This window comes from Otolemur garnettii, unplaced genomic scaffold (genome assembly GCF_000181295.1).
Source record: "Otolemur garnettii isolate 467f Iridium unplaced genomic scaffold, OtoGar3 scaffold00014, whole genome shotgun sequence".
Taxonomy (NCBI): Eukaryota; Metazoa; Chordata; class Mammalia; order Primates; family Galagidae; genus Otolemur; species Otolemur garnettii.
The window spans coordinates 9,586,619-9,608,842 of record NW_003852409.1 but is presented as its reverse complement, the minus strand read 5'-3'; the positions used below and the strand labels follow the sequence as shown (position 1 = coordinate 9,608,842).

Below are 22,224 nucleotides of genomic sequence, written 5' to 3'. Positions count from 1 at the left end.
AGACAATGTTCTTATTTTTAAAAAATAACTAAATTATTTGAGGTTGTGTGACATTTGGTCAAGTGGATAAAAGCAAAAAGTGCCCATAGGAAGAAAGTGAGTTTTCTGCAAATAAGTCAGTTATCTATAAGATACACAAATTATACAGGATCCCTTCAATATAAACATATCCCTTTCCTCAAAGCCATAATTTCTCTTAGAACATATGACTAGAATGAGAGATGTAAGCTCTTATACGTCCCAAATGGTTCAGAAAAAAAAGTTATGTGTATTATATTTGTAACTTTTATGTGTTTGAAAGGGGTTTTAAAACTTTATTTAAAAAAAGGACCCGGCATAGTGGCTCATGACTGTAATTCTAACTTTGGGAGGCTGAAACAGGAGTTTGAGATCAACCTGGCAAACACAGTGAGAATCCATCACTACCAAAAATAGAAAAAATTAGCTGGTCATGGTGGTGCACACCTGTATTTCCAGCTACTTGGGAGGCTGAGGCAGGCCTCAGCTTAAGCCCAAGAGTTTGAGGTTGCAGTGAGTGATCATGCCGCCACAGCACACTAATCCAGGCAACAGAGAAAGACCCTGTCTCAAAAAACTAACTAACTAAATAAATAAAGGAAAACAGTTAGGTGGATCTTTATACTGACTATTAGATTATCAGGTCATTGCAGTTTTGTTTGTATTTTGCACCAAGCATTGTATTTACGACTATTTGGCGCCATCCAGTGTTCAATAATATATGTTCACTTTAATTTGAAAACTGACCCTCCTGGAGCTTTTCTTGTGCCAACCAGTAAGATAGATACTGGGGTTGATAATAGGGTTACTGACGTGAATACAATAAAATGCCTATCATCAAGTTTACAATATTTAGTAGGGGGGCAATACAGAAATTCATAATTCACTGTGATAATTGCTATAATAGAGGTGACAACCACAGCAAACTCCCTTAAGACAGGAAGAGTAGTTAAGTTAAAGACTCTATCACCATCTCTTCTATTTCCTGTTATATTATGTGATGGGGATACGCCCAGTATTTGCCACCTAGAATAGGCCCATATGCACATATAAAACTGTTTTTTTTTTTTTTTGCAGTTTTTGGCCGGGGTTGAGTTTGAACCTGCCACCTCCAGCATATGGGGCTGGCGCCCTACTCCTTTGAGCCACAGACATTGCCCCATAAAACTGTTTTATATATAAACTGTTTCCAGCTTTTCATTTATGACTCTGATTGGGTACATTTCACAGCTTCACAATTATAGATTTCAGGGAATAGGGCTAAGAAGGCCTTCCTGGGCTGAAGGGCCTAGGTCTTGGGTGCTAGTACACTATGCCAGAGAAACCATGCATTTGAGGGTCTGGGGCACTTAGCAGCAATAATAAAGCTAGCACTTCATTTTTCATTCTGTTCCTATTCTGGTATATAGCTTTCTTAGCAGGGAACCCCAGAAAACAAAGGACAAGTGGAAATTTACCTATTTTCACTATATCTCTGTCTCATTCCATCTGTTAGAGTCGAACTTCTGTGCCTTTCAAAATTATTTTTATATTCCTAGTATCAGAAGCCTAGGAAATAGCCTTTCAATAAATATCTGTTGAATTGACAGGTACAGCAGCAGAATAAAGTTCAAAAAGCATGTGGTCTTTGTGTAACATTTATCTTTAAAATCCTCTACAAATGCAAAAAATTTATATTCAATCCCAGCCCTCCAACAAAAACTGCATTCCCCACGAAGTCTTTTCTAAATCTACATGGTCCATCTTCTACAGTGGCTTCATCTTATGTGGATTGCCTCAAAAAGAGAATAAGCCATCTTTCACGAAGCTAATAGGCTATCTCAAAGCATATTCAAATATAACAATAAATAAATATCTATCTATTCATTTAGGAAACAGTTTAATGTTAATTTCTAATCTACTTTTTTTTTAAAGTTAGAAGAAAACAAGCCAGAAGAAAATAGATAAATTGGAAAAAGATGTTTTCTTGTTTTGCACACATTCCTTCATTTCCCCCCAGAAATATTAAAAATAAACACAACGCTTCCTTTAATTTAAAAAGTACATTATTTGGCTGTCTCTAACCTGGAAGAATGCCCGGGCTTCTTTATACCTACACTCAATAAACCTAGAGTGTGGTATTTCTTCTAGAAAGTGCATTGGATCTTTTGGAATGAGAACTTCTAGTCCATCAACTGTAACTCGCTGTAACTCTGGCCTGAAAACAAAGTTAAGATTATAAGAATTTAAACCAGAATACTGTCAGCCTCTTTAAAATATCAAACATTAGCAAAATAGCTAAACATTAAATATATTTTCTTTTATTACCTCAGATATCAATTAGCTATATTAATAAAGTCTTATTATCTTTAATAAGACTTCAAAAATCTGACATCAAATAACAATTGAATTTTAAGTTATTACGTTAATGTATTTGAAACATTTTTATACTTGTTTATACACACTTTGGCATCTTTTTTTTTTTTTTTTTTTAGAGACAGAGTCTCACTTTGTCATCCTTGGCATCACAGATCACAGCAACCTCCAGCTCTTGGACTTAGGCGATTCTCTTGCCTCAGCTTCCTGAGTAGCTGGGACTATAGGCTCCCGCCACAACGCCCGGCTATTTTTCTGTTGCAGTTTGGCCTGGGTTGGGTTTGAACCCACCACCCTCAGTATATGGGGCTAGCGCCCTACTCACCTATGAGCCATAGGTGCCGCCCCATTTTAGCATCTTAAACAGAAGTAAAGTGACATAATTTTAAACTACCAATTTACTTGTAGAGAAGAAATGTCTTTAACACTTAAGAAACGTGAATAAATTACAAGGCCTGAAGGTCTCAATAATCAGTAAAAATGCTAACCTGAAAGTCAGTCTTATGGATCCCATACTCTACAATATTCTTTGAAAGTTTTTTACTCCTCATTATATAAAATATGCACATATACAATGTAGAGACAACTTTTATCTACTGGCACACATTGATGTTCAATAAGCATTCATTGACTGACAATTATGAGATTTACTGAATTATTAAACTTTGAAATAAATTCACAAGGCTTAAAAAAAACTAAAAGATGGCTCAAGCCGCTGAGGTGCCAGCCGCATACACCTAGGCTGGCGGGTTCGAATCCAGCCCGGCCTGCCAAACAATAATGATGGCTGCAACCAAAAAATAGCTGGGCATTGTGGCGGGATCCTGTGGTCCCACCTACTTGGGAGGCGGAGGCAGGAGACTCACTTGAGCCCCAAAGTTGGAGGTTGCTGTGAGCTGTGATGCCATGGCACTTCACTCAGTGCAATAGCTTGAGACTCTGTCTCAAAAAACAAAACAAACAAACAAAAAAAACTAAAAGATGTCTTCCTAAGGAAATTTATTTGAAATACAGAGTAAGAAAAAACTGCATGAAAGTGGTAAGAAAAGAATGGCTACTAAGAATTTTGACTAAAATAGTAAGGGGAGCCAATATTAATATTAACAATAAAATGTTATTCTATCCCTATTCTTTTTGGGAGGGAATTGTTTTATTTTTAAACCCTGGGTTGGTTCAGAAAAGGTTTAACTTCACAAACACAAAAAGTGAACACAAAGAATGCCAGTCTGAATATCTTTTTCAGTTGTTCTCAAATATGTAATTTTAAGTAGTAATTACAAGAAGGCAAGAATAAACATACTCTTATACTTCTCAAGTACAACCAATAAGTAGTGTCTCTGGAAGTTGCCTGCAAAGAGGTTATTCAATATGAAAATTCTTACAAGTATGGTAAACTCAAGGCAAAAGACAGATGTTTAGTGCTACCTTTACTTCAGGTTCTGGTATTTAAAGCACACTGTAACACTACTACTAGCAACTCCAAAAGGAGAAGAGAAAGTATAACTCTGGGTTAGGAACTTCATACTCAGTGACTAATTTCAAGGTTATTTTATCCTGTTATTGTTAAGACCATAAGCTACACCTAATCAAATTTTACATGAATACCTTCAAACAACTGTTTCTCATAAGAAACATTTTTATTATTGTGATAGTTAAGGATATATTTTTGCACATAGTTTTAAATATATATATTTATCAATTTCAGTTTTAGGTGCTTCAACTGTTACAGACCATGATGATTCAAATAAGAGAAAAAATCTGAGAAAGAACAAGAAAACTTTGGTTTAGAAAATGAAATATTGTTAATTCACTTCTAAGAAATAAAAAAAGTCTTTTACAACTTAGTTTCTAAAAAGTTACTATAATCATTTCTTTTTTGAATACGGCCACATTTGAAGAACCACATTTTCTCCAAACCACTTGAGTGAGGTATTTACCTCTATCTAAGCTTTGAGCATAAGCGAATAAAATGTAATTTTCATTTTCTTGAGACTGACTTGATAAAAGGCCATATGGTGTCCCCCAAAATGTCTGTGAGTGAGAACATTAAAATGACCAAACTGATGGGACATACATTTAATTGGCCTGTTACATTTGCTCTATGAATCTCGTTCTTTTGAATTGCTGTTCTCTCCCAGAAAGCACACTACCACATATCAATAGGAGTTCTCGTTTCAGAATCAATTTGATAAGTCTAATCTTCTTATAAACTGTTTTGCATGTCAGAAGATGACCGTAATTCAACTGAATATTTGGTTTTGGATCTGCTCCATATGATCCTTTGGGCTCTTTCATCAACATTTCTGAATGAAAATTGCTCTATACTTGCATTTGTGAGATTTCACCCCTTGAATCCAGAGACGTATCTTCTTCATCATTTTCATTGTTTTCTAAAAGAACTATATTTGAAAAATAAAAAGTCCTCCTTTATTGAAATACACAGTTTGTCTAGGTTTTATTTTTATTTATTTATTTATTTATTTTTTGTGACGGAGCCTCAAGCTATCCCCCTGGGTAGAGTGCCATGGCATCACGCTCACGCTCACAGCAACCTCCAACTCCTGGACTCAAGCGAGTCTCCTGTCTCAGCCTTCCAAGTAGCTGGGACTACAGGCACCCGCCACAACGCCTGGCCATTTTTTGGTTGCAGCCATCATTGTTGTTTGGCGGGCCCGGGCTGGGGATTTGAACCCGCCACCTTAGGTGTATGTGGCTGGCGCCTTAGCTGCTTGAGCCACAGGCGCCGAGCCTTGTCTAGGTTTTAAACATATACACTACTCACACTATATAATGTTAGGGTCTGCAAGTCCACAATCCCTTTAAGCTTGGTCTTCTGCCATGGGTTCATTTAGTCACAAAATTCATACTATGTGTGAATGTATTTGATTATTAAGTTAATGTATTTGAAACATTTTTATACTTGATATAATCCCATGCGAAAAGCTTCTGTGAAATGTGTTCACAATTAACACTAACTCCAACTCCAAAGCAGTTAATGTCAAAACAGCATCCAAGGCCAGGTGCAGTGGCTCATGCCTGTAATCCTAGCACTCTGGGAGGCCAAGGTGAGAGGATTCCTTTAGCCCAGGAGTTTGAGATGAGCCTGAACAAGAGTGAAATCCTAAGCAAGAGTGAGACTCCTGTCTCTCCAAAAAAAAAAGGAAAATTAGGTAGGACAGCATGGGCTTATAGTAGTTCTAGCTACTCAGGAGGCTGAGGCAGAAGGATGACTTAAGCCCAGGATGATGTTGCAATGACCCATGATGACGCCACTGCACTCCAGCCTGGGTAACAGTGAGACCATCTCAGAAAACAAACAACAACAACAACAGCATCTAATTTCAAATTACTCTTACTAGCACCACGCAGCTTTTCTTTTATGATTGAGTTGCCATAACCCACGAGACTTTTTAAGTTTGGCATAAAGTCTCCAGCAGTTGCAATTACCATTCCATTAACTGTACAAATGGAAAATTTCCTGATGTTCTTCTTTGCTAAAAAGACTGTATGTTGTTACTGGATGTTCTAAGCCTGAAGCCTGATGAGGCAATATAATAATTGGAGTATTTCAAGTTTATGAATCACAAATGTGGTATGACAAAATTTCAACTGGATGTTTCTTCGGATAGACATTCAGAACTGTCAGCAAACTTAAGAGCTTTAGTATTCAATCTGCTTAGTTCCTTTAGTTTTTTCTGAAATTTGCAGTGGAATTTTCATGGTCATTTTTTTTTTCTTAAATGCTAAGTTCTTCAAGGAAAGTCAAAAAAATTTTAAGATTCTCAATTGTGACATCCTTTGGGTTTAGAACAGATTCATCACACATGATAAAACTGCCAGATACAAACAATTCATTGTATGATTTTTAATATTACCTAGGCTATCAACATCAACAAAACAAACACAAGGGAACTTCTTTAAATTTAGTCATCAAGCCAGGTACCTTGTGAATGAAACCTGCAATGTCTTCATTTTAAGAAATAATCAATAATTTATCTAATTTTAATCTTTGTTCCAAAAACTGTTCTGGATGACAATCTGTATTGCCTAATTTGATATAACATTCCTTTATTTCCAAACAGAGCACATATTCTTCTTCATAAGTATAAAATTTCACAGTATTTTTCTGGATACCTTTTGTGGTTATACTCAAACTTAATACTTCAGGTTCTAACGGGCTTATAAAATTTAAAAGAGCTGCTTAGGCAGAAATGTTTATGTCACTGGGCAATCTGTTGTTCATTTTTCTACTGGTTTCTGGGCAATTTTGCCCAGTAGCAGATGATCAGAAGTAACCATTAACTCTGTGGCATGATGTGGCTGGTTCATTTCTACCTCAGTTAAACTCAAAGTTGAAGAGAAATGCTGCTTATTAGAGACGGTGCCTTTCAAAGTATCATTACAAAGTGGCTTCAAGGAGGTGTATATTGTTGAAGTCACTTGCAGAGAAGATTCAATGCTATCTTAGTACCAAAATCATTAAGTCTGACAGGTGGCAAATTCCCAGTCTTAGCTGATGCTTTATTTATTTATTGGTTGATGCTATAATAATAAACAGTATTTAGTTTCTCATGCAAGCCATCTATAAACTCCTTTGTTTTTGAGACAGAGCCTCAAGCTGTTGCCCTGGGTAGAGTGCCATGGCATCACAGCTCACAGCAACCTCCAACTCCTGGGCTCAAACGAGTCTCCTGCCACAGCCTCCCAAGTAGCTGGGATCACAGGCACCTGCCACAACACCTGGCTATGTTTTGGTGGTAGTTATCATTGTTGTTTGGCAAGCCCAGGCTGGATGCAAACCCGCCAGCTCTAGTGTATGTGGCTGGCACCTTAGCCACTTGAGCTACAGGTGCTGAGCCTATAAACTCCTTTGGAAGTCTTAGAATATCTGATCAGAAAGCTGAGTTCTCTTCTCTTCTCTTGTGTTGAAAAGAGAGGTGTGGATATTTTAACATAAGAAACATTGTTTGGCTTCAAAATCTCTTCTATCTTCTGAGAAAACAGACTGTGCTCTCCTAACACTGTCCTCTCTGTGGTTTCACCCATTGCAGGTGGCTCTGCTGCTGGCACACACTGCTCCTATATTGTCACCACCTGACCTGTCAACACATTATACTTAGCTCTTTAGTGTGTTTATAAAGGGAGAGGATAAAAAAGGTAATCAGATGTCTCTCTCTACCTATTATTACCCAGTGGTTGTTAAGAAAGGCCAGTTGTTCTTCTGGTGATTTCATACCTGGAATTGAAATTAGTTTCCAATATATTTCAGTCTCTCCAACATTATATGACTTAGATAGAATTCATGTTCAATGGGAACAGTGGGACACAAAATGTAATCTTTAAAATTATTCACACTAATTGAATTTGGATCTTCTTTTAAATGTAGCTTATAGTCAGTGCCTACACCCTGGCAGAAACAGCAACAGAATACTTTTAAAATGCTGTATCACAACTTCTAGCCATGAGCTCCGTGTACCCTTAAAATGTGAATTTTCAATTTTTGCACAGTGGGTTGCTCACATTTTTAATTATCTGGGGTACAGTTCAATTCACACTCATGTTTTTGCCGTGGCTTTCACAGGTATCATCAGTGTTCATTCTAAATCTTTGCTGACTCCGTTAGACGCATCACAATGGCATGCACTTGCTAGCGTTTCTGATAGCCAATAAATAGACTACCGATGTCGCAATGCCACAGCTTACAGGTATCCTGTTGCTGCCACCTCAAGTCAGCATCATGCCCAAGTGAGCCAACAGGTTGTTGCACACAGTTTTAAACAATATACAGGAGAGTGCACAAAATATAAAGGCACAAAATAATGTATTAAGTAAACACACAAATCTCTACCACAGAAATAGAATTTTGTCAGCTTCCCTGCAGTTCTGTGTCCTATCCAATCACTGCCCTTCGCTACTCTTAGACATAAACTCTATCCTTTCTTTTTTGAAATCTTCCTTTTTCTTCTTAACACTTTTATTATATAAGAATTTATCCATAAATATAATGTAGTCACCTTATTTTAACTTTTTATAAATGTAACCATAGTATTTCTATTCTTTTGTGCCTTGTTCGTGTCACTCAACATTGTAGGATATATCCATGCTGTTGCATAGACCTCGAGTTCATTTATTTGCCTGCTGTATAATATTTGTATGAACAAACATGTTTACAAATTTATCCTTTTATTGTCATAGAATATTTGAGCTGCTACTCCTAATTTGGGAGTATTAGGAACAATGTTACTATGAACATTCATGTGAATTATATGTTAGATTTCAATACTAAATGAACAGCATTCATTTCACATTTCCCCTTTTGACTCTGAACTTACCTGTCAAAAGCTCCAGGATAACGACCAAACTGTAGCTTTCTAAAAGGAACAAATTTCCTGTCAATGTGTCTTTTGAGTCGTAGGTGACCGTGCCAGAGGTAGTTGCCACTCCTCTCATGAAAGACCACCAAGTGGATGGCATGAGTCGCCAATCTGCAGATATAGTGCAGGGGAATTTCGGTTCCAGAGAGTGAGTCTATCCCATCTAGCCGGGGATCTTTGCTCTCAATCCTTAGGCACTGAAATCCCATATTCTCAGCTATTTGAAACCAGCCTTCCTAGAACCAAAGAAATATCAAGTTTGAATATTTAAAAGTAAATACGAGTAGCAAGACCAAAGTGATTCTTATGTGCAATTGAGTCATGGTTTTTTTTTTTTTTTTTTTTGATAATTTGTTCTTTGTCAGAAGATTTAAAAAGGAGAGTGATGAGTAGAAGGCAGAGGTGGGAGAATAAAGTAAATATGCCCTTTATGAAAATTAATACAGCTTTCTTCCTCAGAATGAAAGTGCTCATTAGTGTTCTTTGGTTCTTTGGTTAGTTTCTAGAAAGTAAATGTTATATAAGAATAACCCTTAAAATCCAAACTTGTAACTCTTCTTTTTTTGAGACAAAGTCTCACTCTGTTGCTCAGGCTGGAATGCCATGGCATCCTCCTAGGTCACAGCAACCTCAAACTTCTAGGTTCAAGTAATCCTCCTGCTTCAGGCTTCTGGGTAGCTAGGGACCACAAGCGTCAACCACAACATCTGGTTAACTTTTTCTATTTTTAGTAGAGATGGGGCTCTTGCTTTTGTTCAGGCTGGTCTCAAACTCCTGAGCCCAAGGGATACTCTCACCCTGGCCTCCTAGAGGTGTGAGTCACCATACCTGCCCTCTTAATAAAGACAGGGTCTTGGCTCGGCGCCTGTAGCATGTTGGTTATGGTATCAGACACATACCCCAAGAATGGCAAGTTTGAACCTGGCCCTGGCCAGCTTAAACAACAATGACAACTCCAACAAAAAATAGCCGGATGTTGTAGCGGGTGCCTGTAGTACCAGTTACTTGGGAGGCTGAGGCAAGAGAACTGCCTAAAACCCAAGAGTTAGAGGTTGCTGTGAGCTGTGAAGCCATGGCACTCTACCAAGGGCAACTTAGTGAGACTCTGTCTCCAAAAAAAAAAGAAAGAAAGAAAAAGAAAAAGACAGGGTCTCACTTTGTGGCCCAAGCTGAGTGCAGTGTTAGTATCATAGCTTACTATAGCCCCAACCTCCTGGCTCAAGTGATTCTCCTGTCTCGGCCTGCCAAGTAGCTGTGATTACAGCATTAAGTGACTGCACCCAGCTTATAATTCTTAATTTAACATCTAATAACCTTTATCTTCCAAAGTACTTCAAAACAAATAGTTATGTTATCTCATAGATTAAGTTTATATACCGACACTCAAATACTACCATAATAGAACTGCATCATAATGCAAATCATTAGAAAACAGGCTGCAACATACTATAAAACAAAGTGTATTTTCTTTCCTTTTTTTTTTTTTTTTTGAGACAATCTCATTTTGTCACCCTCAGTAGAGTGCCATGGGGTCATAGCTCACAGTAACCTCAAACTCTCAAACTCAAGCAATCTTCTTGCTTCATCCTCTCAAGTAGCTGGGACTACAGGTACCTGCCACAATGCCTGGATATTTTTTAGAGATAGGGTCTTGCTCTTGTTCAGGCTGGTCTTGAACTGGTAAGCTCAAGCAATCCACTCGCCTGGACCTCCAAGAGTGCTAGGATTACAGACGTGAGCCATCATACCCAGCCTGCAAAGTGCATTTTCTAACATCCTTAGTTACAGTATAAATCTCATATATAATAGCAAGATTAACCTATATAGATTTTAGTCCTAATCTCAACCACCAGTGAGATATATTATTAAATAATATTATTAAGAATATCTTACAATATAATAGGAATTAACAATTTCCAAAGAACTTTTACATACATTATGGCATTTGCACATGACGTCTACCTTATAAAGAAGTTCAGGTATTATAGCCAAAAAACCACCTCACAGAAGTCAAGTTTCCTGTCTAAAGAAACAAAACTAATAAGGTACAAACCCACTGCAAAAGCATTTAGGTCTTACTCAACCAAATCCAAGGTCCCTTCCATTATGTAACACTACCTCTCTAGTTTATACGACATATACAAAGCTTATTTACATTCGTTACCTCATTAGATATCCACAAAAATCATGTGAGGGCAGCAAGGAAGATATTATTATGCCTAGGCTACAGTTAAGGAATATAAAGCCCTCAGAAGCAATACCACACATTAAGGTTGCTGAATGATAGGGCTGTGATTTAAAAGCTGCCTCAGGGCGGCACCTGTCGCTCAGTGAGTAGGGTGCTGGCCCCATATACAGAGAGTGGTGGGTTCAAACTCAGCCCTGGCCAAACTGCAACAAAAAATAGCCGGGCGTTGTGGAAGGCATCTGTAGTCCCAGCTATTTTGGAGGCTGAGGCAAGAGAATCACCTAAGCCCAGGAGTTGGAGGTTGCTGTGAGCTGTGACACCATAGCATTCTACCACGGCAATAAAGTGAGACTCTGTCTCTAAAAAAAAAATATATATATATAAAAAAGTTGCCTCAATGGCCACAGCTTTCACCAACATTTTTCAAGAGAGTACTTTCTTTACACCACTTCCAATATTGTCATCTGGATTAGATATATCCTCATTATGCTCCCATAATACACACATACCTCTATCATACTATTTGTTGTACTGTCTTTTAATTGTTTAAATGATTAAACTCCTCCTCAACAATAGGATTCAATAGCGTGCCTAGGACCCGACAGGTACACAATAGGTATTTGTTGTTGTTCATATTGATAAATGAGAGAAAGTGATAACTCTGGTAGAGAATGTTTTTTTGTTGTTTTTTTTTTTGCAGAGACAGAGTCTCACTTTATCACCCTTGGTAGAGTGCCGTGGCGTCACAGAACTCACAGCAACTTTCACCTCCTGGGCTTAGGTGATTCTCTTGCCTCAGCCTCCCAAGTAGCTGGGACTATAGGCGCCCACCACAACGCCTGGCAGCTTTTTTGTTGCAGTTTGGCTGGGGCCAGGTTTGAACCCACCACCCTTGGTATATGGGGCCGCGCCCTACTCACTGAGCCACAGGCGCCACCCTCTGGTAGAGAATGATAACTACTACCCATAACAAGTATTTTCTCCTTTCTGGATAAAGAGCATAACTGTGTTCTGGCCAATGGAAAATGACAGAAGTACCACACATTACTTGTAGGCCTGGCCTTACAGCATCCCAAAAGCTCTTCCATGGTCTCTTTCTTCTATCTGCATGTGTGAAAGCAAAGGACTCCAAGACAGGAAAGTCACACAAAAGAAACAGCTGGACCCCTGAGTTACTGCTTATAGGAAACTTGCCCAGGAATATCACTGACCAAAAATATCTAAACTGGATTTTTCTTTGTTTCTTTCTCTCTCTCTCTTTTTTTTTTTTTTTTTTTTTTGTGGTAGTTTTTTGGCCAGGCCCAGGTTTGAACCCACCACCTCTGGTATACGGGGCCGGCACCCTACTTCTTGAGCCACAGGTGCCGCCCCAAAACTGGATTTTTCATAGACACAAACACTCTTTTTTTGTGCTAAGTAAATGAGATTTTAGGACTGTAGCAACTAACAACTTACCCTGGCAAATAAAATTTCACCTCGATTCTCCTTATATTAGAATCTGTCAAGTGTAGAATTCTTTTCCCTTTTCATTCTTAGTACACCTAAGAGGTAGAAAGTGCTGACCTAAGGGTAGCTGTGGCCAATTCAGAGAAAGACACTACTACACAGAATAAAGTAAAGGCATTATGAGTTGGTAAATCAGAGAAAAGTAAAAGGGCAATCTGACCTTGGGTTGTAGCAGGAAAGAAAGACAGACAAAACAAGCAGAACTATGATATGATTTGCTTTTGCATAACTCTAAGGGACGACTAAAGCCAAGAACAAAGTAGTTGAGTAAAGGTCTGGTTGAGGCTACGCTGCACAAATCTGCTTCCAGTTGTCTTGGCAGTGGTTTGCTCACTTTATGCTAGTAACATTAATAACGAAAAGTCACGTGCAAATGAAGCCTACCATCATTAATCTAATGATCTAACTATCCTCAACAAAAATGAGGACTATCTGTGGGCTCTGTAAGGTATCACAGTGTGCTAATTATGACTCCAGTTGTGTCACTGTTGCCAACTGAGGTACCTTCCCTTTCTTTTAAAGCAGCAGTTCTCAAGTCAAGTGAGACGATACCAAATAGACATTTCAGAAATTTGTGGGGATAATTTTGGTTTATCATAATGACAAACTGGTACTTAGAGGCCTAGTCCAGGAACACTAGACATCTTACTATCAAAAATATAAAAATCCGGCTGGGTATGGTAGCTCTCACTTGTAATACTGACACTTTGGGAGGCCAAGGCAGGAGGATTGATTTGAGGCCAGAAGTTTGAGACCTGTTAGACACTATCTCCACAAAAATATGGGCATGGCGGCTGGTGCTACAGTTGTAGCTACTCAGGAGGATAAGACAGGAAGATCACCTGAGCCCAGGAGTGTGAGGTTACAGTGAGTTAGGATCGTGCCACTGCACTTTTATCTAGCCTTGGGCACAGAGCAGGACCAAGTTACAAGAAAAAAAAAAGACAAAATAAGAAAATCTATACTGTGGCATGATCTGTTTTTTTGAAATTATCTTTTACTTTTATTTATAAATGTTAGTTGTCTATTTTTTTGAGACTTTGGAAAAAAGAAAATATGAAGTTAACTGATCAAAGTAGTCTATAATAGACATACTTCTATCTGACAATGTGAATGTTACTTTCTTTGCATTATTACTATTATTATTGCTTAATATTTCATTGCAGCAATTGTCTGATTTCTTTCTGAATGTATTTATCTCCATTCGTTCTTTATGAGGTTTTTGTTCTCAGTCCTTATGTTAAACATTGTTATTATCATTAAATTTAGCCTTTTTAATTCTGTGAAGGCAAAAGTAGAAACCTAATATACACATGTGTAAGAAAAATAAATTTAAAAAAAAAGAAAATCTATACTGTGCACTGCATAATTTCAAACATCTTGTTAGACAATCTCATAATAAAAAATTTGTTATAATTATAAGCCCTTATTTCCCAGGAATACAATAGCCATGTCAATGAAGACACAATTTTACTTTTTTGTTTTTGGAAACTTATTTACTATTTTGGAAAAACACGATACTAACAACACAATACTATTCATACTGTGAGTTTATATTTCTAGCTATTACATTCTGTAATCCCACTTATAAATGCAAGCATCTGAATTTTTTTATTATGTCTTCCAGTATAATCATGCCTGAGCATTTATGTACTTAAATATAATAGGCCTGCTAGGCTTTTTGTATGAGAAAACCAAACAGTCCAATAGAAATGACCCACAAACACTGATATTGAGGATCTTCACGGTGAAAAAGCTATCATTCTTCCTCTCATCTTCCTGACCTAAACATGGGTGTGATACTATGGCATCTATCTTGTGATAATGAGGGAAATGAAGAAAGAATTTTAGAGATACAAGTCCAGAGATACAATTTCAGTAGGCTGCTGAACTAATACAAATAGCCATGAACATTTTAACCTCCTGTTATACCAAAAAAAAAATAAAATCCTACCTGCTTTAGCCATTATCGTGTTGTTACTTAACACAGAAAACATGCCTGACACACTTTATAAAGAGTTCTAAGAAAAATTTTTAATGTCTTAAACTTTAAACTAATTTAATTCCATATTATTTGGTGAAAGACATTTTCCATTATCTGAAAGCAAATCATCTTACCTCATTCTTCCACAGGTGATACTGTAGTGCAAACACAGTAAAGTCTCTTGGAACACAGAAAAACTTGCATTCTGAAGTAGAGCCCCCAGAAGTATTTTTGACTTGTTCAAAGTTTTTATTAATCAATTCCAGAATCAAAGGATCAATAAGGAACACTGGCACATTTTGGCTGGATGTTAGCATAATAAATTTCTTAACTGCACGCTGTTTGAGAGGAAAAGAATTCTCTTAATTTTACTAAACCAATACAATAGTCTGTTTTACTATGTTTTTACTCATCAATTTTATAATAATGTAGTGTGTTTACTCAATAGATAGCATGTGCAAAAAAAAAAACAAAAACAATTAAATAACATACATGGTTCCTGCTCCCAAGAAATACACACTCTTCTAAGAAAGATGGACAAATATTTACAATGCAAGGTAAAATATGCTATACTAACAACATATAAAATATATTATAAAGGCATAGCCTACTAAGCTACTAATTTACATCAGAAAGATAAGAAATCTTCATAGACGAAGTAGTATCTAACATAAAGACTTTGAGTTTGGCTCGGCACCTGTGGCTCAAGGGGCTAAGGCGCCAGCCACATACACCTAAGGTGGCGGGTTTGAATCCTGCCCGGGCCCACCAAACAACAATGACAGCTGCAACCAAAAAAAAAAAAAAAAATGGCCAGGCATTGTGGCAGGCGCCTGTGGTCCCAGCTACTTGGGAGGCTGACGCAGGAGACTCGCTTGAGCCCTGGAGTTGGAGGTTGCTGTGAGCTGAGATGCCACAGCACTCTACCCAGGGGGACAGCTTGAGGCTCCTGTCTCAAAAAAAAAAAGCACAGTGTACTACTTATGGCAAAACCTGATTGAAACATTACAATAAAAGAAAATTCTAGATCATCATCTCTTATGAACATAGATGCAAAAATATTTAATAAAATATTAGAAAATCAACACCAGTAACAACAAACCCGGCAAAAAAGGAAAGTAAATATCTCGACCAAGTAGTATTCAACCCAGGAATGAAAGCTTAGTTTAACATTTAAAAACCTATCAAAGATTTTCACCAAATCAACAGAATAAAGATGAAAAATTCTGATAATTTAAATACAGAAAAAGCATTTGACAAAATTCAATACCTGTTCACAATTAAAAACATTCAGCAAACCAATAATAAGGTACTTCCTCAACCTGATAAAGGGTAAGAACAAAAAATTTATTAAATGAGTTACCTGAGTTCTTTGTATGTCTTTCATACCATGCCTTTGTCAGAAAAGTGTTTTGCAAATATTTTCTAGTCTGATTATTCATTTCTTTTTTTTTATTTTCTTTGAGACAGAGCTTCAAGCTGTCACCCTGGATAGAGGGTCGTGGCATCACAGCTCACAGCAACCTCCAACTCCTGGGCTCAAGTGATTCTCCTGCCTCCGCCTCCCAAGTAGCTGGGGCTACAGGAGCCTGTCACAACGCCTGGCTATTTTTTGGTTGCAGCCGTCATTGTTGTTTGGTGAGCGTGGACTGGAGTTGAACCTGCCAGCTCAGCTGTATGTGGCTGGCGCCTAAGCCACTTGAGCCACAGGTGCCGAGCCTGATTATTCAATTCTTAAGGGTGTTTTTTTAATGAGTGTAAATTGTAAATTTTAATAGTCTAATAATTTTTTTCCCTAGAGTTATTACTATCTGTGCTTTAGAAAGAAAAAAGAAAAATGGTGTTGGTAGAAAAATGAGATGACAGAAAATAGTACATAAAAGGTGCTTAAATGTTTGTTGAACCAATTTCAGCCTAAATACAAATATGAACACATTTATAATTTAATCATAATTATTAGTATAAATAAAGATTAAAGCAGGGTCAAGGAAAGATTGTACAACTCACCTTCTAAACCCCCATCCAGGGGGTTATCAACACAATCATTAATATTCTTAGGAAACAAATGTCCAATTAATTTTAAATCCAATTAAGTCTATGTCAACATGACTATTATCATCTGCCCTTTAGTAATTCATTTTGTTTATAAGAATGAAAAATGTTTTATTGATATCCTGAGAACACACAACCCTGTTCATCTGCCTGAGTATTAAAATTTTATTAAGACCTAAAAGGGATTAGCAAGACTTGTTTTTAGTAAAAGGCTAGTTCCTAATTATCATCATTATTTCCCTAAGTGCTCTCAAGTCATCTGTTTAATAACTCCTTCTTGAATTTTATCAGGGCTCAATATTATACTCACTGATCAGATTTCACCTTTTACTTTTATCCCTTCTAAAAGATTAGAACAACAGTGTTTTCTCCCTTGCCTATAATTTTGCAAATATCACAGTGATTCAAAGATCACATTTATACTATTTTTAGTACTTTGCAATGTAATTAACTTAGAGTATAAAGAGAAATCACTGAATGTAGTAAACCACGCTTCAATAATTTTGCTCATTTACCTTGGAAGTAAACCCTTTAGAAAATCTGTCATTCAACTTCAAGGATCATTCCTTGCATGACAAATACAGTCACTCTACTTTCCTCTGTTACTTTAAGCTTTACATTATATGCAAATTCCATTTTAAAATATATCAGTGAACTTGTACCCTCTTTGCTCTATTTACTAAAATATTTGGGAACATTGCCAAAATGTTGTTGACTAATATAGAAAAGCAAAAGTTTTTTATCCTACTGTAGCTATTACAGTTTTAAAACTTTTCCTGAACTTATTTGTCACACACAGAAGCTCTTGTCAATGGTAAATGTGAAAAATTTACATTTCTTTAAGTACCATTTTGTATCTTAGAATGTTAAAACTTAGATCACCTCCATTGCCTTCAGACAGGCATACTCACAGGTATTAAATACTGAATTTTAAATCTCAAAAAATTACACAGGATGATAAATCTAGTCCTAGTATTAGATGTGTGTTTCTTAAGGGTGGGATAGAGGCAGAGAAAGACTAGAGAGAAGTGCATAAAATTCCTTTTTATTTAACCTAGAATCTTTATAACTGCGACTTGGTAAAAATGACTCCAAGTATATTCTCCAGAGTACCCCTAAATTCACTAAGCAAAACATCTGCTATTTTTATTTATATTTATTATTGATACTTCTAAACTAGACAGTTGAGGAGCCTGATAATATAATCCCAGACTTTACTTTTTAAACAGTAGCTCAAATCCAGTTGGTGTCAGCAATGACCTAAAATGATCACTGCTTGATGATGGAAAAATCCACTTTAATCTGAAGCCTTCCACATATCCTGTTATAGAGAAGCCAAAGATTGAAGTTTATCTATAAGAAAAATATCATTTTCTGGTCATTTTCATAATGTATAATATGGTTACATATATAAAAGACAATAAATGTTATGTTTTTCTTATTAACCCAGCAATGTTTTTCATTCTAAATTTTTAAAAAGCAAGAAAATGTATTTTATAAATGTGTAGGTTCTGAAATTTGGAAAACAAGATAAGAATAAAGGCATATAGTGTTGGTTTCCCTCATCTTAGAAAGGAAACATGAATAGATTTTTATTCCTGATCATAAATTTTCCCTTGTTAGTAAATTCAATTCTAATTCACATATTAATTCATTTAGGGAAGTACCATAGCTCAGTGAATGAGGTTTTCAGAGGCAATAAGAATGGAACTCAATCAGTTATTAGCCAACTAACTATAATCTCTCTAAGGGAACTGAGAAGAACAATACGTACTTAGTGACTGACTTCTCAAGTTTCCATTAGGACTAAATGAGATACAACATGTACAGCACTTGGCATAGGGCCTGCTCCTTCCCTGACACTACCTACTGGTCACCCTCCACCACTTCCAGGTAGCTACTATCCTTGTCATCATTCAACACTTACTTACCAAGTAAACAAATAAACTAAATGAACACTGTAATTGAGGAACTTCGTGTTTATTGTACGTACCCACTGTGTGCTATCAAATCCAATTCGGCTTCCTTTAGATTTTGATAAACCAGCTCCATTCTAGGAAGATATTAAAAAAAAATTTTTTTTGGTAAATTCAAAGCCTAGGATGCAAGTTACATTTAGGGCAAGCATGAGACTCAAACTGTATAATTACTCATAACCAATACAAAGCACTATCAAAGTACCTATTTTCATATAGTCATAAGCTAACACTTCTACAATTTTATGATACAACAGTCCAAGATGGAAAATGCTAATAGACTCTAGTAAGTTAATTAAGTTATTAAACAGTAAGGTATACATGGCCAACATCTTGGGCCAATTAATTCTCATTAGTGAATAGGAAACTCTTTGCTATCTCTTTGGAATTAGGATTTGTCTGTTTAGCTCCATACCATTAACCTCAACTTATCTCCACCAATTATTGTTTATAGATCTTGGCAAAGTGATAAGAAAGTGTAATATTTATCAAGCAGCTCTTAGTGTCAGGTACTATATTTGACATTTCCATATAGGAATTCTGTATTCTCATTAATCCCTCACAACAATCCTGCCAGGTATGTATTATCACTTCTGTTTTCAGATAGCTCAGGTGTCCACACTTGACCTAACATAAATTATAATTTCAAATGTTGAGTTATTTTAAATTATTTTTTAAAAAATATTCAAGTGCAGAGAATCAGAAGGAAGAAAAAAATTACCAGTTTTCATCTGATATGCCCCAAAATACTTTGAAAGGAACAGGAGAAAGAATATCTGATGGTCTAAAGACAAGAGGAAGAATATTTCAGGCTTAATGAGGATCCAAACATATTTCTTATGCCTTGAATGCATTCTTTATATATAAGCTATAGAAGGGAGGATATTGAAGAACAATTAGAGTAGCCTCACCTTAAGAATGGAATGTGGGCTCGGCGCCTGTGGCTCAAGAGGCTAAGGTGCCAGCCACATAAACCTAAGGTGGCGGGTTCGAATCCCCAGCCCGGGCCCGCCAAACAACAAGGATGGCTGCAACCAAAAAATGGCCAGGTGTTGTGGCGGCTGCCTGTAGTCTCAGCTACTTGGGAGGCTGAGGCAGGAGACTCGCTTGAGCCCAGGAGTTGGAGGTTGCTATGAGCTGTGATGCCATGGCACTCTACCCAGGGGGATAGCTTGAGGCTCCGTCTCAAAAATAAATAAATAAATAAAATAAAAGAATGGAATGTGCAGCTCAGTGCCTGTGGCTCAAGTGGCTAAGGCGCCAGCCACATACACCTAAGGTGGCGGGTTCGAATCCAGCCCGGGCCAGCCAAACAACAATGATGGCTGCAACCGAAAAAAAAATAGCCAGGCGTTGTGGTGGGCGCCTGTGGTCCCAGCAACTTGGGAGGCGGAGGCAGGAGACTCACTTGAGCCCAGGAGTCGGAGGTTGCTGTGAGCTATGCCACGGCACTCTACCCAGGGGGGACAGCTTGAGGCTCTGTCTCAAAAAAAAAAAAAAAGAATGGAATGTGCTCCAAGTACCCAAACCTATCTCCAGACTAACCTGCACACTCAAGGGCAGGGACCAAGTCCAATCTTTGCATCACCAGTGCCCAGAATAGTGCCTGGTAACTAAGAAATGCTTACTAAGGGTTTGTTAATTGGAGGGAGAGAGACAGGAAAGAAGAGAAGGATGAATATGCTAAATAACACAGAGCTAGAATTGGTCTCTCCTCACAAGCTCTGCAACTTAGCCAATATCATTTTAACAATAAGGGTTATTTGAGAAAAACCAACACAAGCTGCTTATAACCTCTTCCATCTTGAAAAAACATTCCGAACTCTGCAATACAGCCACTTACTGCCCACCACAGCTACATTACTACATAAGACCACATTTCTGAGCTGTTTAATTTGTTGAACTGGGATAAGCAAATTGCTAATGAGCTAGCAGATTACTTTTATAATAGTTTTATTGAGACATAATTCACATATAATAACATTCACCCTTTTAAAGTACACAATTCAGTGATTTTTAGTATATTTAGAGTTGTGCAATTATCACCACAATGTAATTCCAGAATATTTCCATTACTCCAAAAAGACACCATGCCCCTATTGGCAGTCACTCCACATTCCTCCTCCTCCCAGCCCCAATCATAACAATTTTTTTTCTCTACAGATTTGCCTACTACAGACATTGCATAAAAATGGAATCAGACAATATACAGCCTTCTGCATCTGGTTTCTTTCACTTCACACAATATTTTCAAGGTCTGTCCATGCTGCAGCATGTATTAGCACTCCATTTCTTTTTCTTTTTGAGTAATAGTTCATTGGATATTCATTATTGATGAAGACTGTTATTTTCACTTTTTGGCTATTATGAATAATGTCATCATAAACATCCATGGTTTATAATCACTCCCCGGTATACCCTCACAACTTGACCCTACCTGACTTCATTTTACTTGCTCAGCAAAAATCCAACTCTCCACTTATTCTGCACCTGTAGCCTTGCATCTAAACATGGCTATTGACTGGCATCACTTTAAATTCATGACCATAAGCCTCCTGTGGAGTCTTAATTCTACAAGCAATCATCTTACATTTCTCTTGTGTATTAATTTTCTCATTTCCTAGCTGACTACTCCCACTCTTCTCTTTCAACACCTCCTCCCTATCCCATCTTTCAATTTAGGGCATGCCTTTCTATTTCACTGAGAAAAAAGGAATTAGAGATCTCTCAAAAAATCCCACCACATCTTCCTACCTCCTGTCCTAGAGTTATATCCACCTATTTATATCCACAGAACATGCTTCCTTCCTGTCATAACAGATGAGCTGCCCATATTCCTGTCTAAGGCAAGCCTTTCCACTTATGCACTATAAATCCCATTCCCTCTTGTTTGGTCAAAGACATTATTGCAGCAATTTTTTTCTCCACTGAATCATTCTCATCAGTATACAAACATGATTACTATTTGTCTCATTTTTAAAAAACCTCTCAATGCTTCTTTTTCCCAGCAATTTTCTGTGCCTCTTTACAGCAAAACTTTTTTTTAAATTTGAGACAGTCTCAAGCTGTCACCCTGAGTAGAGTGCTATGGCATCATAACTCACAGCAACCTCCAACTCTTAGGCTCAGGAGATCCTCTTGCCTGTTTTTCCATTTTTAGTAAAGATGGGGTCTTGCTTTTGCTTAGACTGGTCTCGAACTCGTGAACTCAAGCAATCCACCTGCGTTGGTCTCCCAGAGTGTATAGCAAAACTCTTAATGAGTTGCCATTTCTTATTTTTTTCAATTTCTCTCTTCCTATAAACTCACATGAGCTTAAATTCACTCTGTCAAGCATCATTGAGGTCATCCATGACCTCTACATTGCTAAATACAATGGTAATTTTTTAGTCTTTTTCTTATGTGATCTATCAAGATTTGGTGGTAACTTCTGCCTTATGAAATATTTCATCCACTTGGCTCTCAAGATCACCATACCTTCTTGCTATTTCTCTCTACTACTCCTTAGTCTAACTTGCTGATTCTTCCTACTTCCCTGACCTGTTGAAGAGTCCCAAAGCTCAGGTCTTAAGACTTTCTCTTTCTTTTCAACCTATATTTACCTTGGTAGCTCATCCAGTCTTATAGTTTTTTTTGAGACAGAGCCTCAAGCTGTCCCCCTGGGTAGAGTGCTGTGGCATCACAGCTCACAGCAACCTCCAAACTCCTGGGCTCAAGCGAGTCTCCTGCCTCAGCCTCCCAAGTAGCTGGGACCACAGGCACCCACCACAA

General features: G+C 37.4%; 1 protein-coding gene and 1 pseudogene across 2 annotated transcripts in view; both read right to left on the bottom strand.

Annotated features, from left to right (window-relative positions):
- The window catches only part of FKTN (fukutin), a 72,537-nt gene that overhangs the window by 41,669 nt on the left and 8,644 nt on the right, over positions 1–22,224 (bottom strand). For both annotated transcript variants that reach the window (XM_023510610.1, XM_012802377.2), the window contains exons 4-7: positions 18,471–18,530; positions 14,560–14,763; positions 8,706–8,983; positions 2,083–2,215 (exon numbers count right to left, since the gene is read on the bottom strand). In XM_023510610.1, the coding sequence (XP_023366378.1) occupies positions 2,083–2,215; positions 8,706–8,983; positions 14,560–14,763; positions 18,471–18,530 (675 nt within the window). The remainder of the gene's footprint in view (positions 1–2,082; positions 2,216–8,705; positions 8,984–14,559; positions 14,764–18,470; positions 18,531–22,224) is intronic.
- On the bottom strand, positions 4,222–8,143 carry LOC105886541 (annotated as a pseudogene).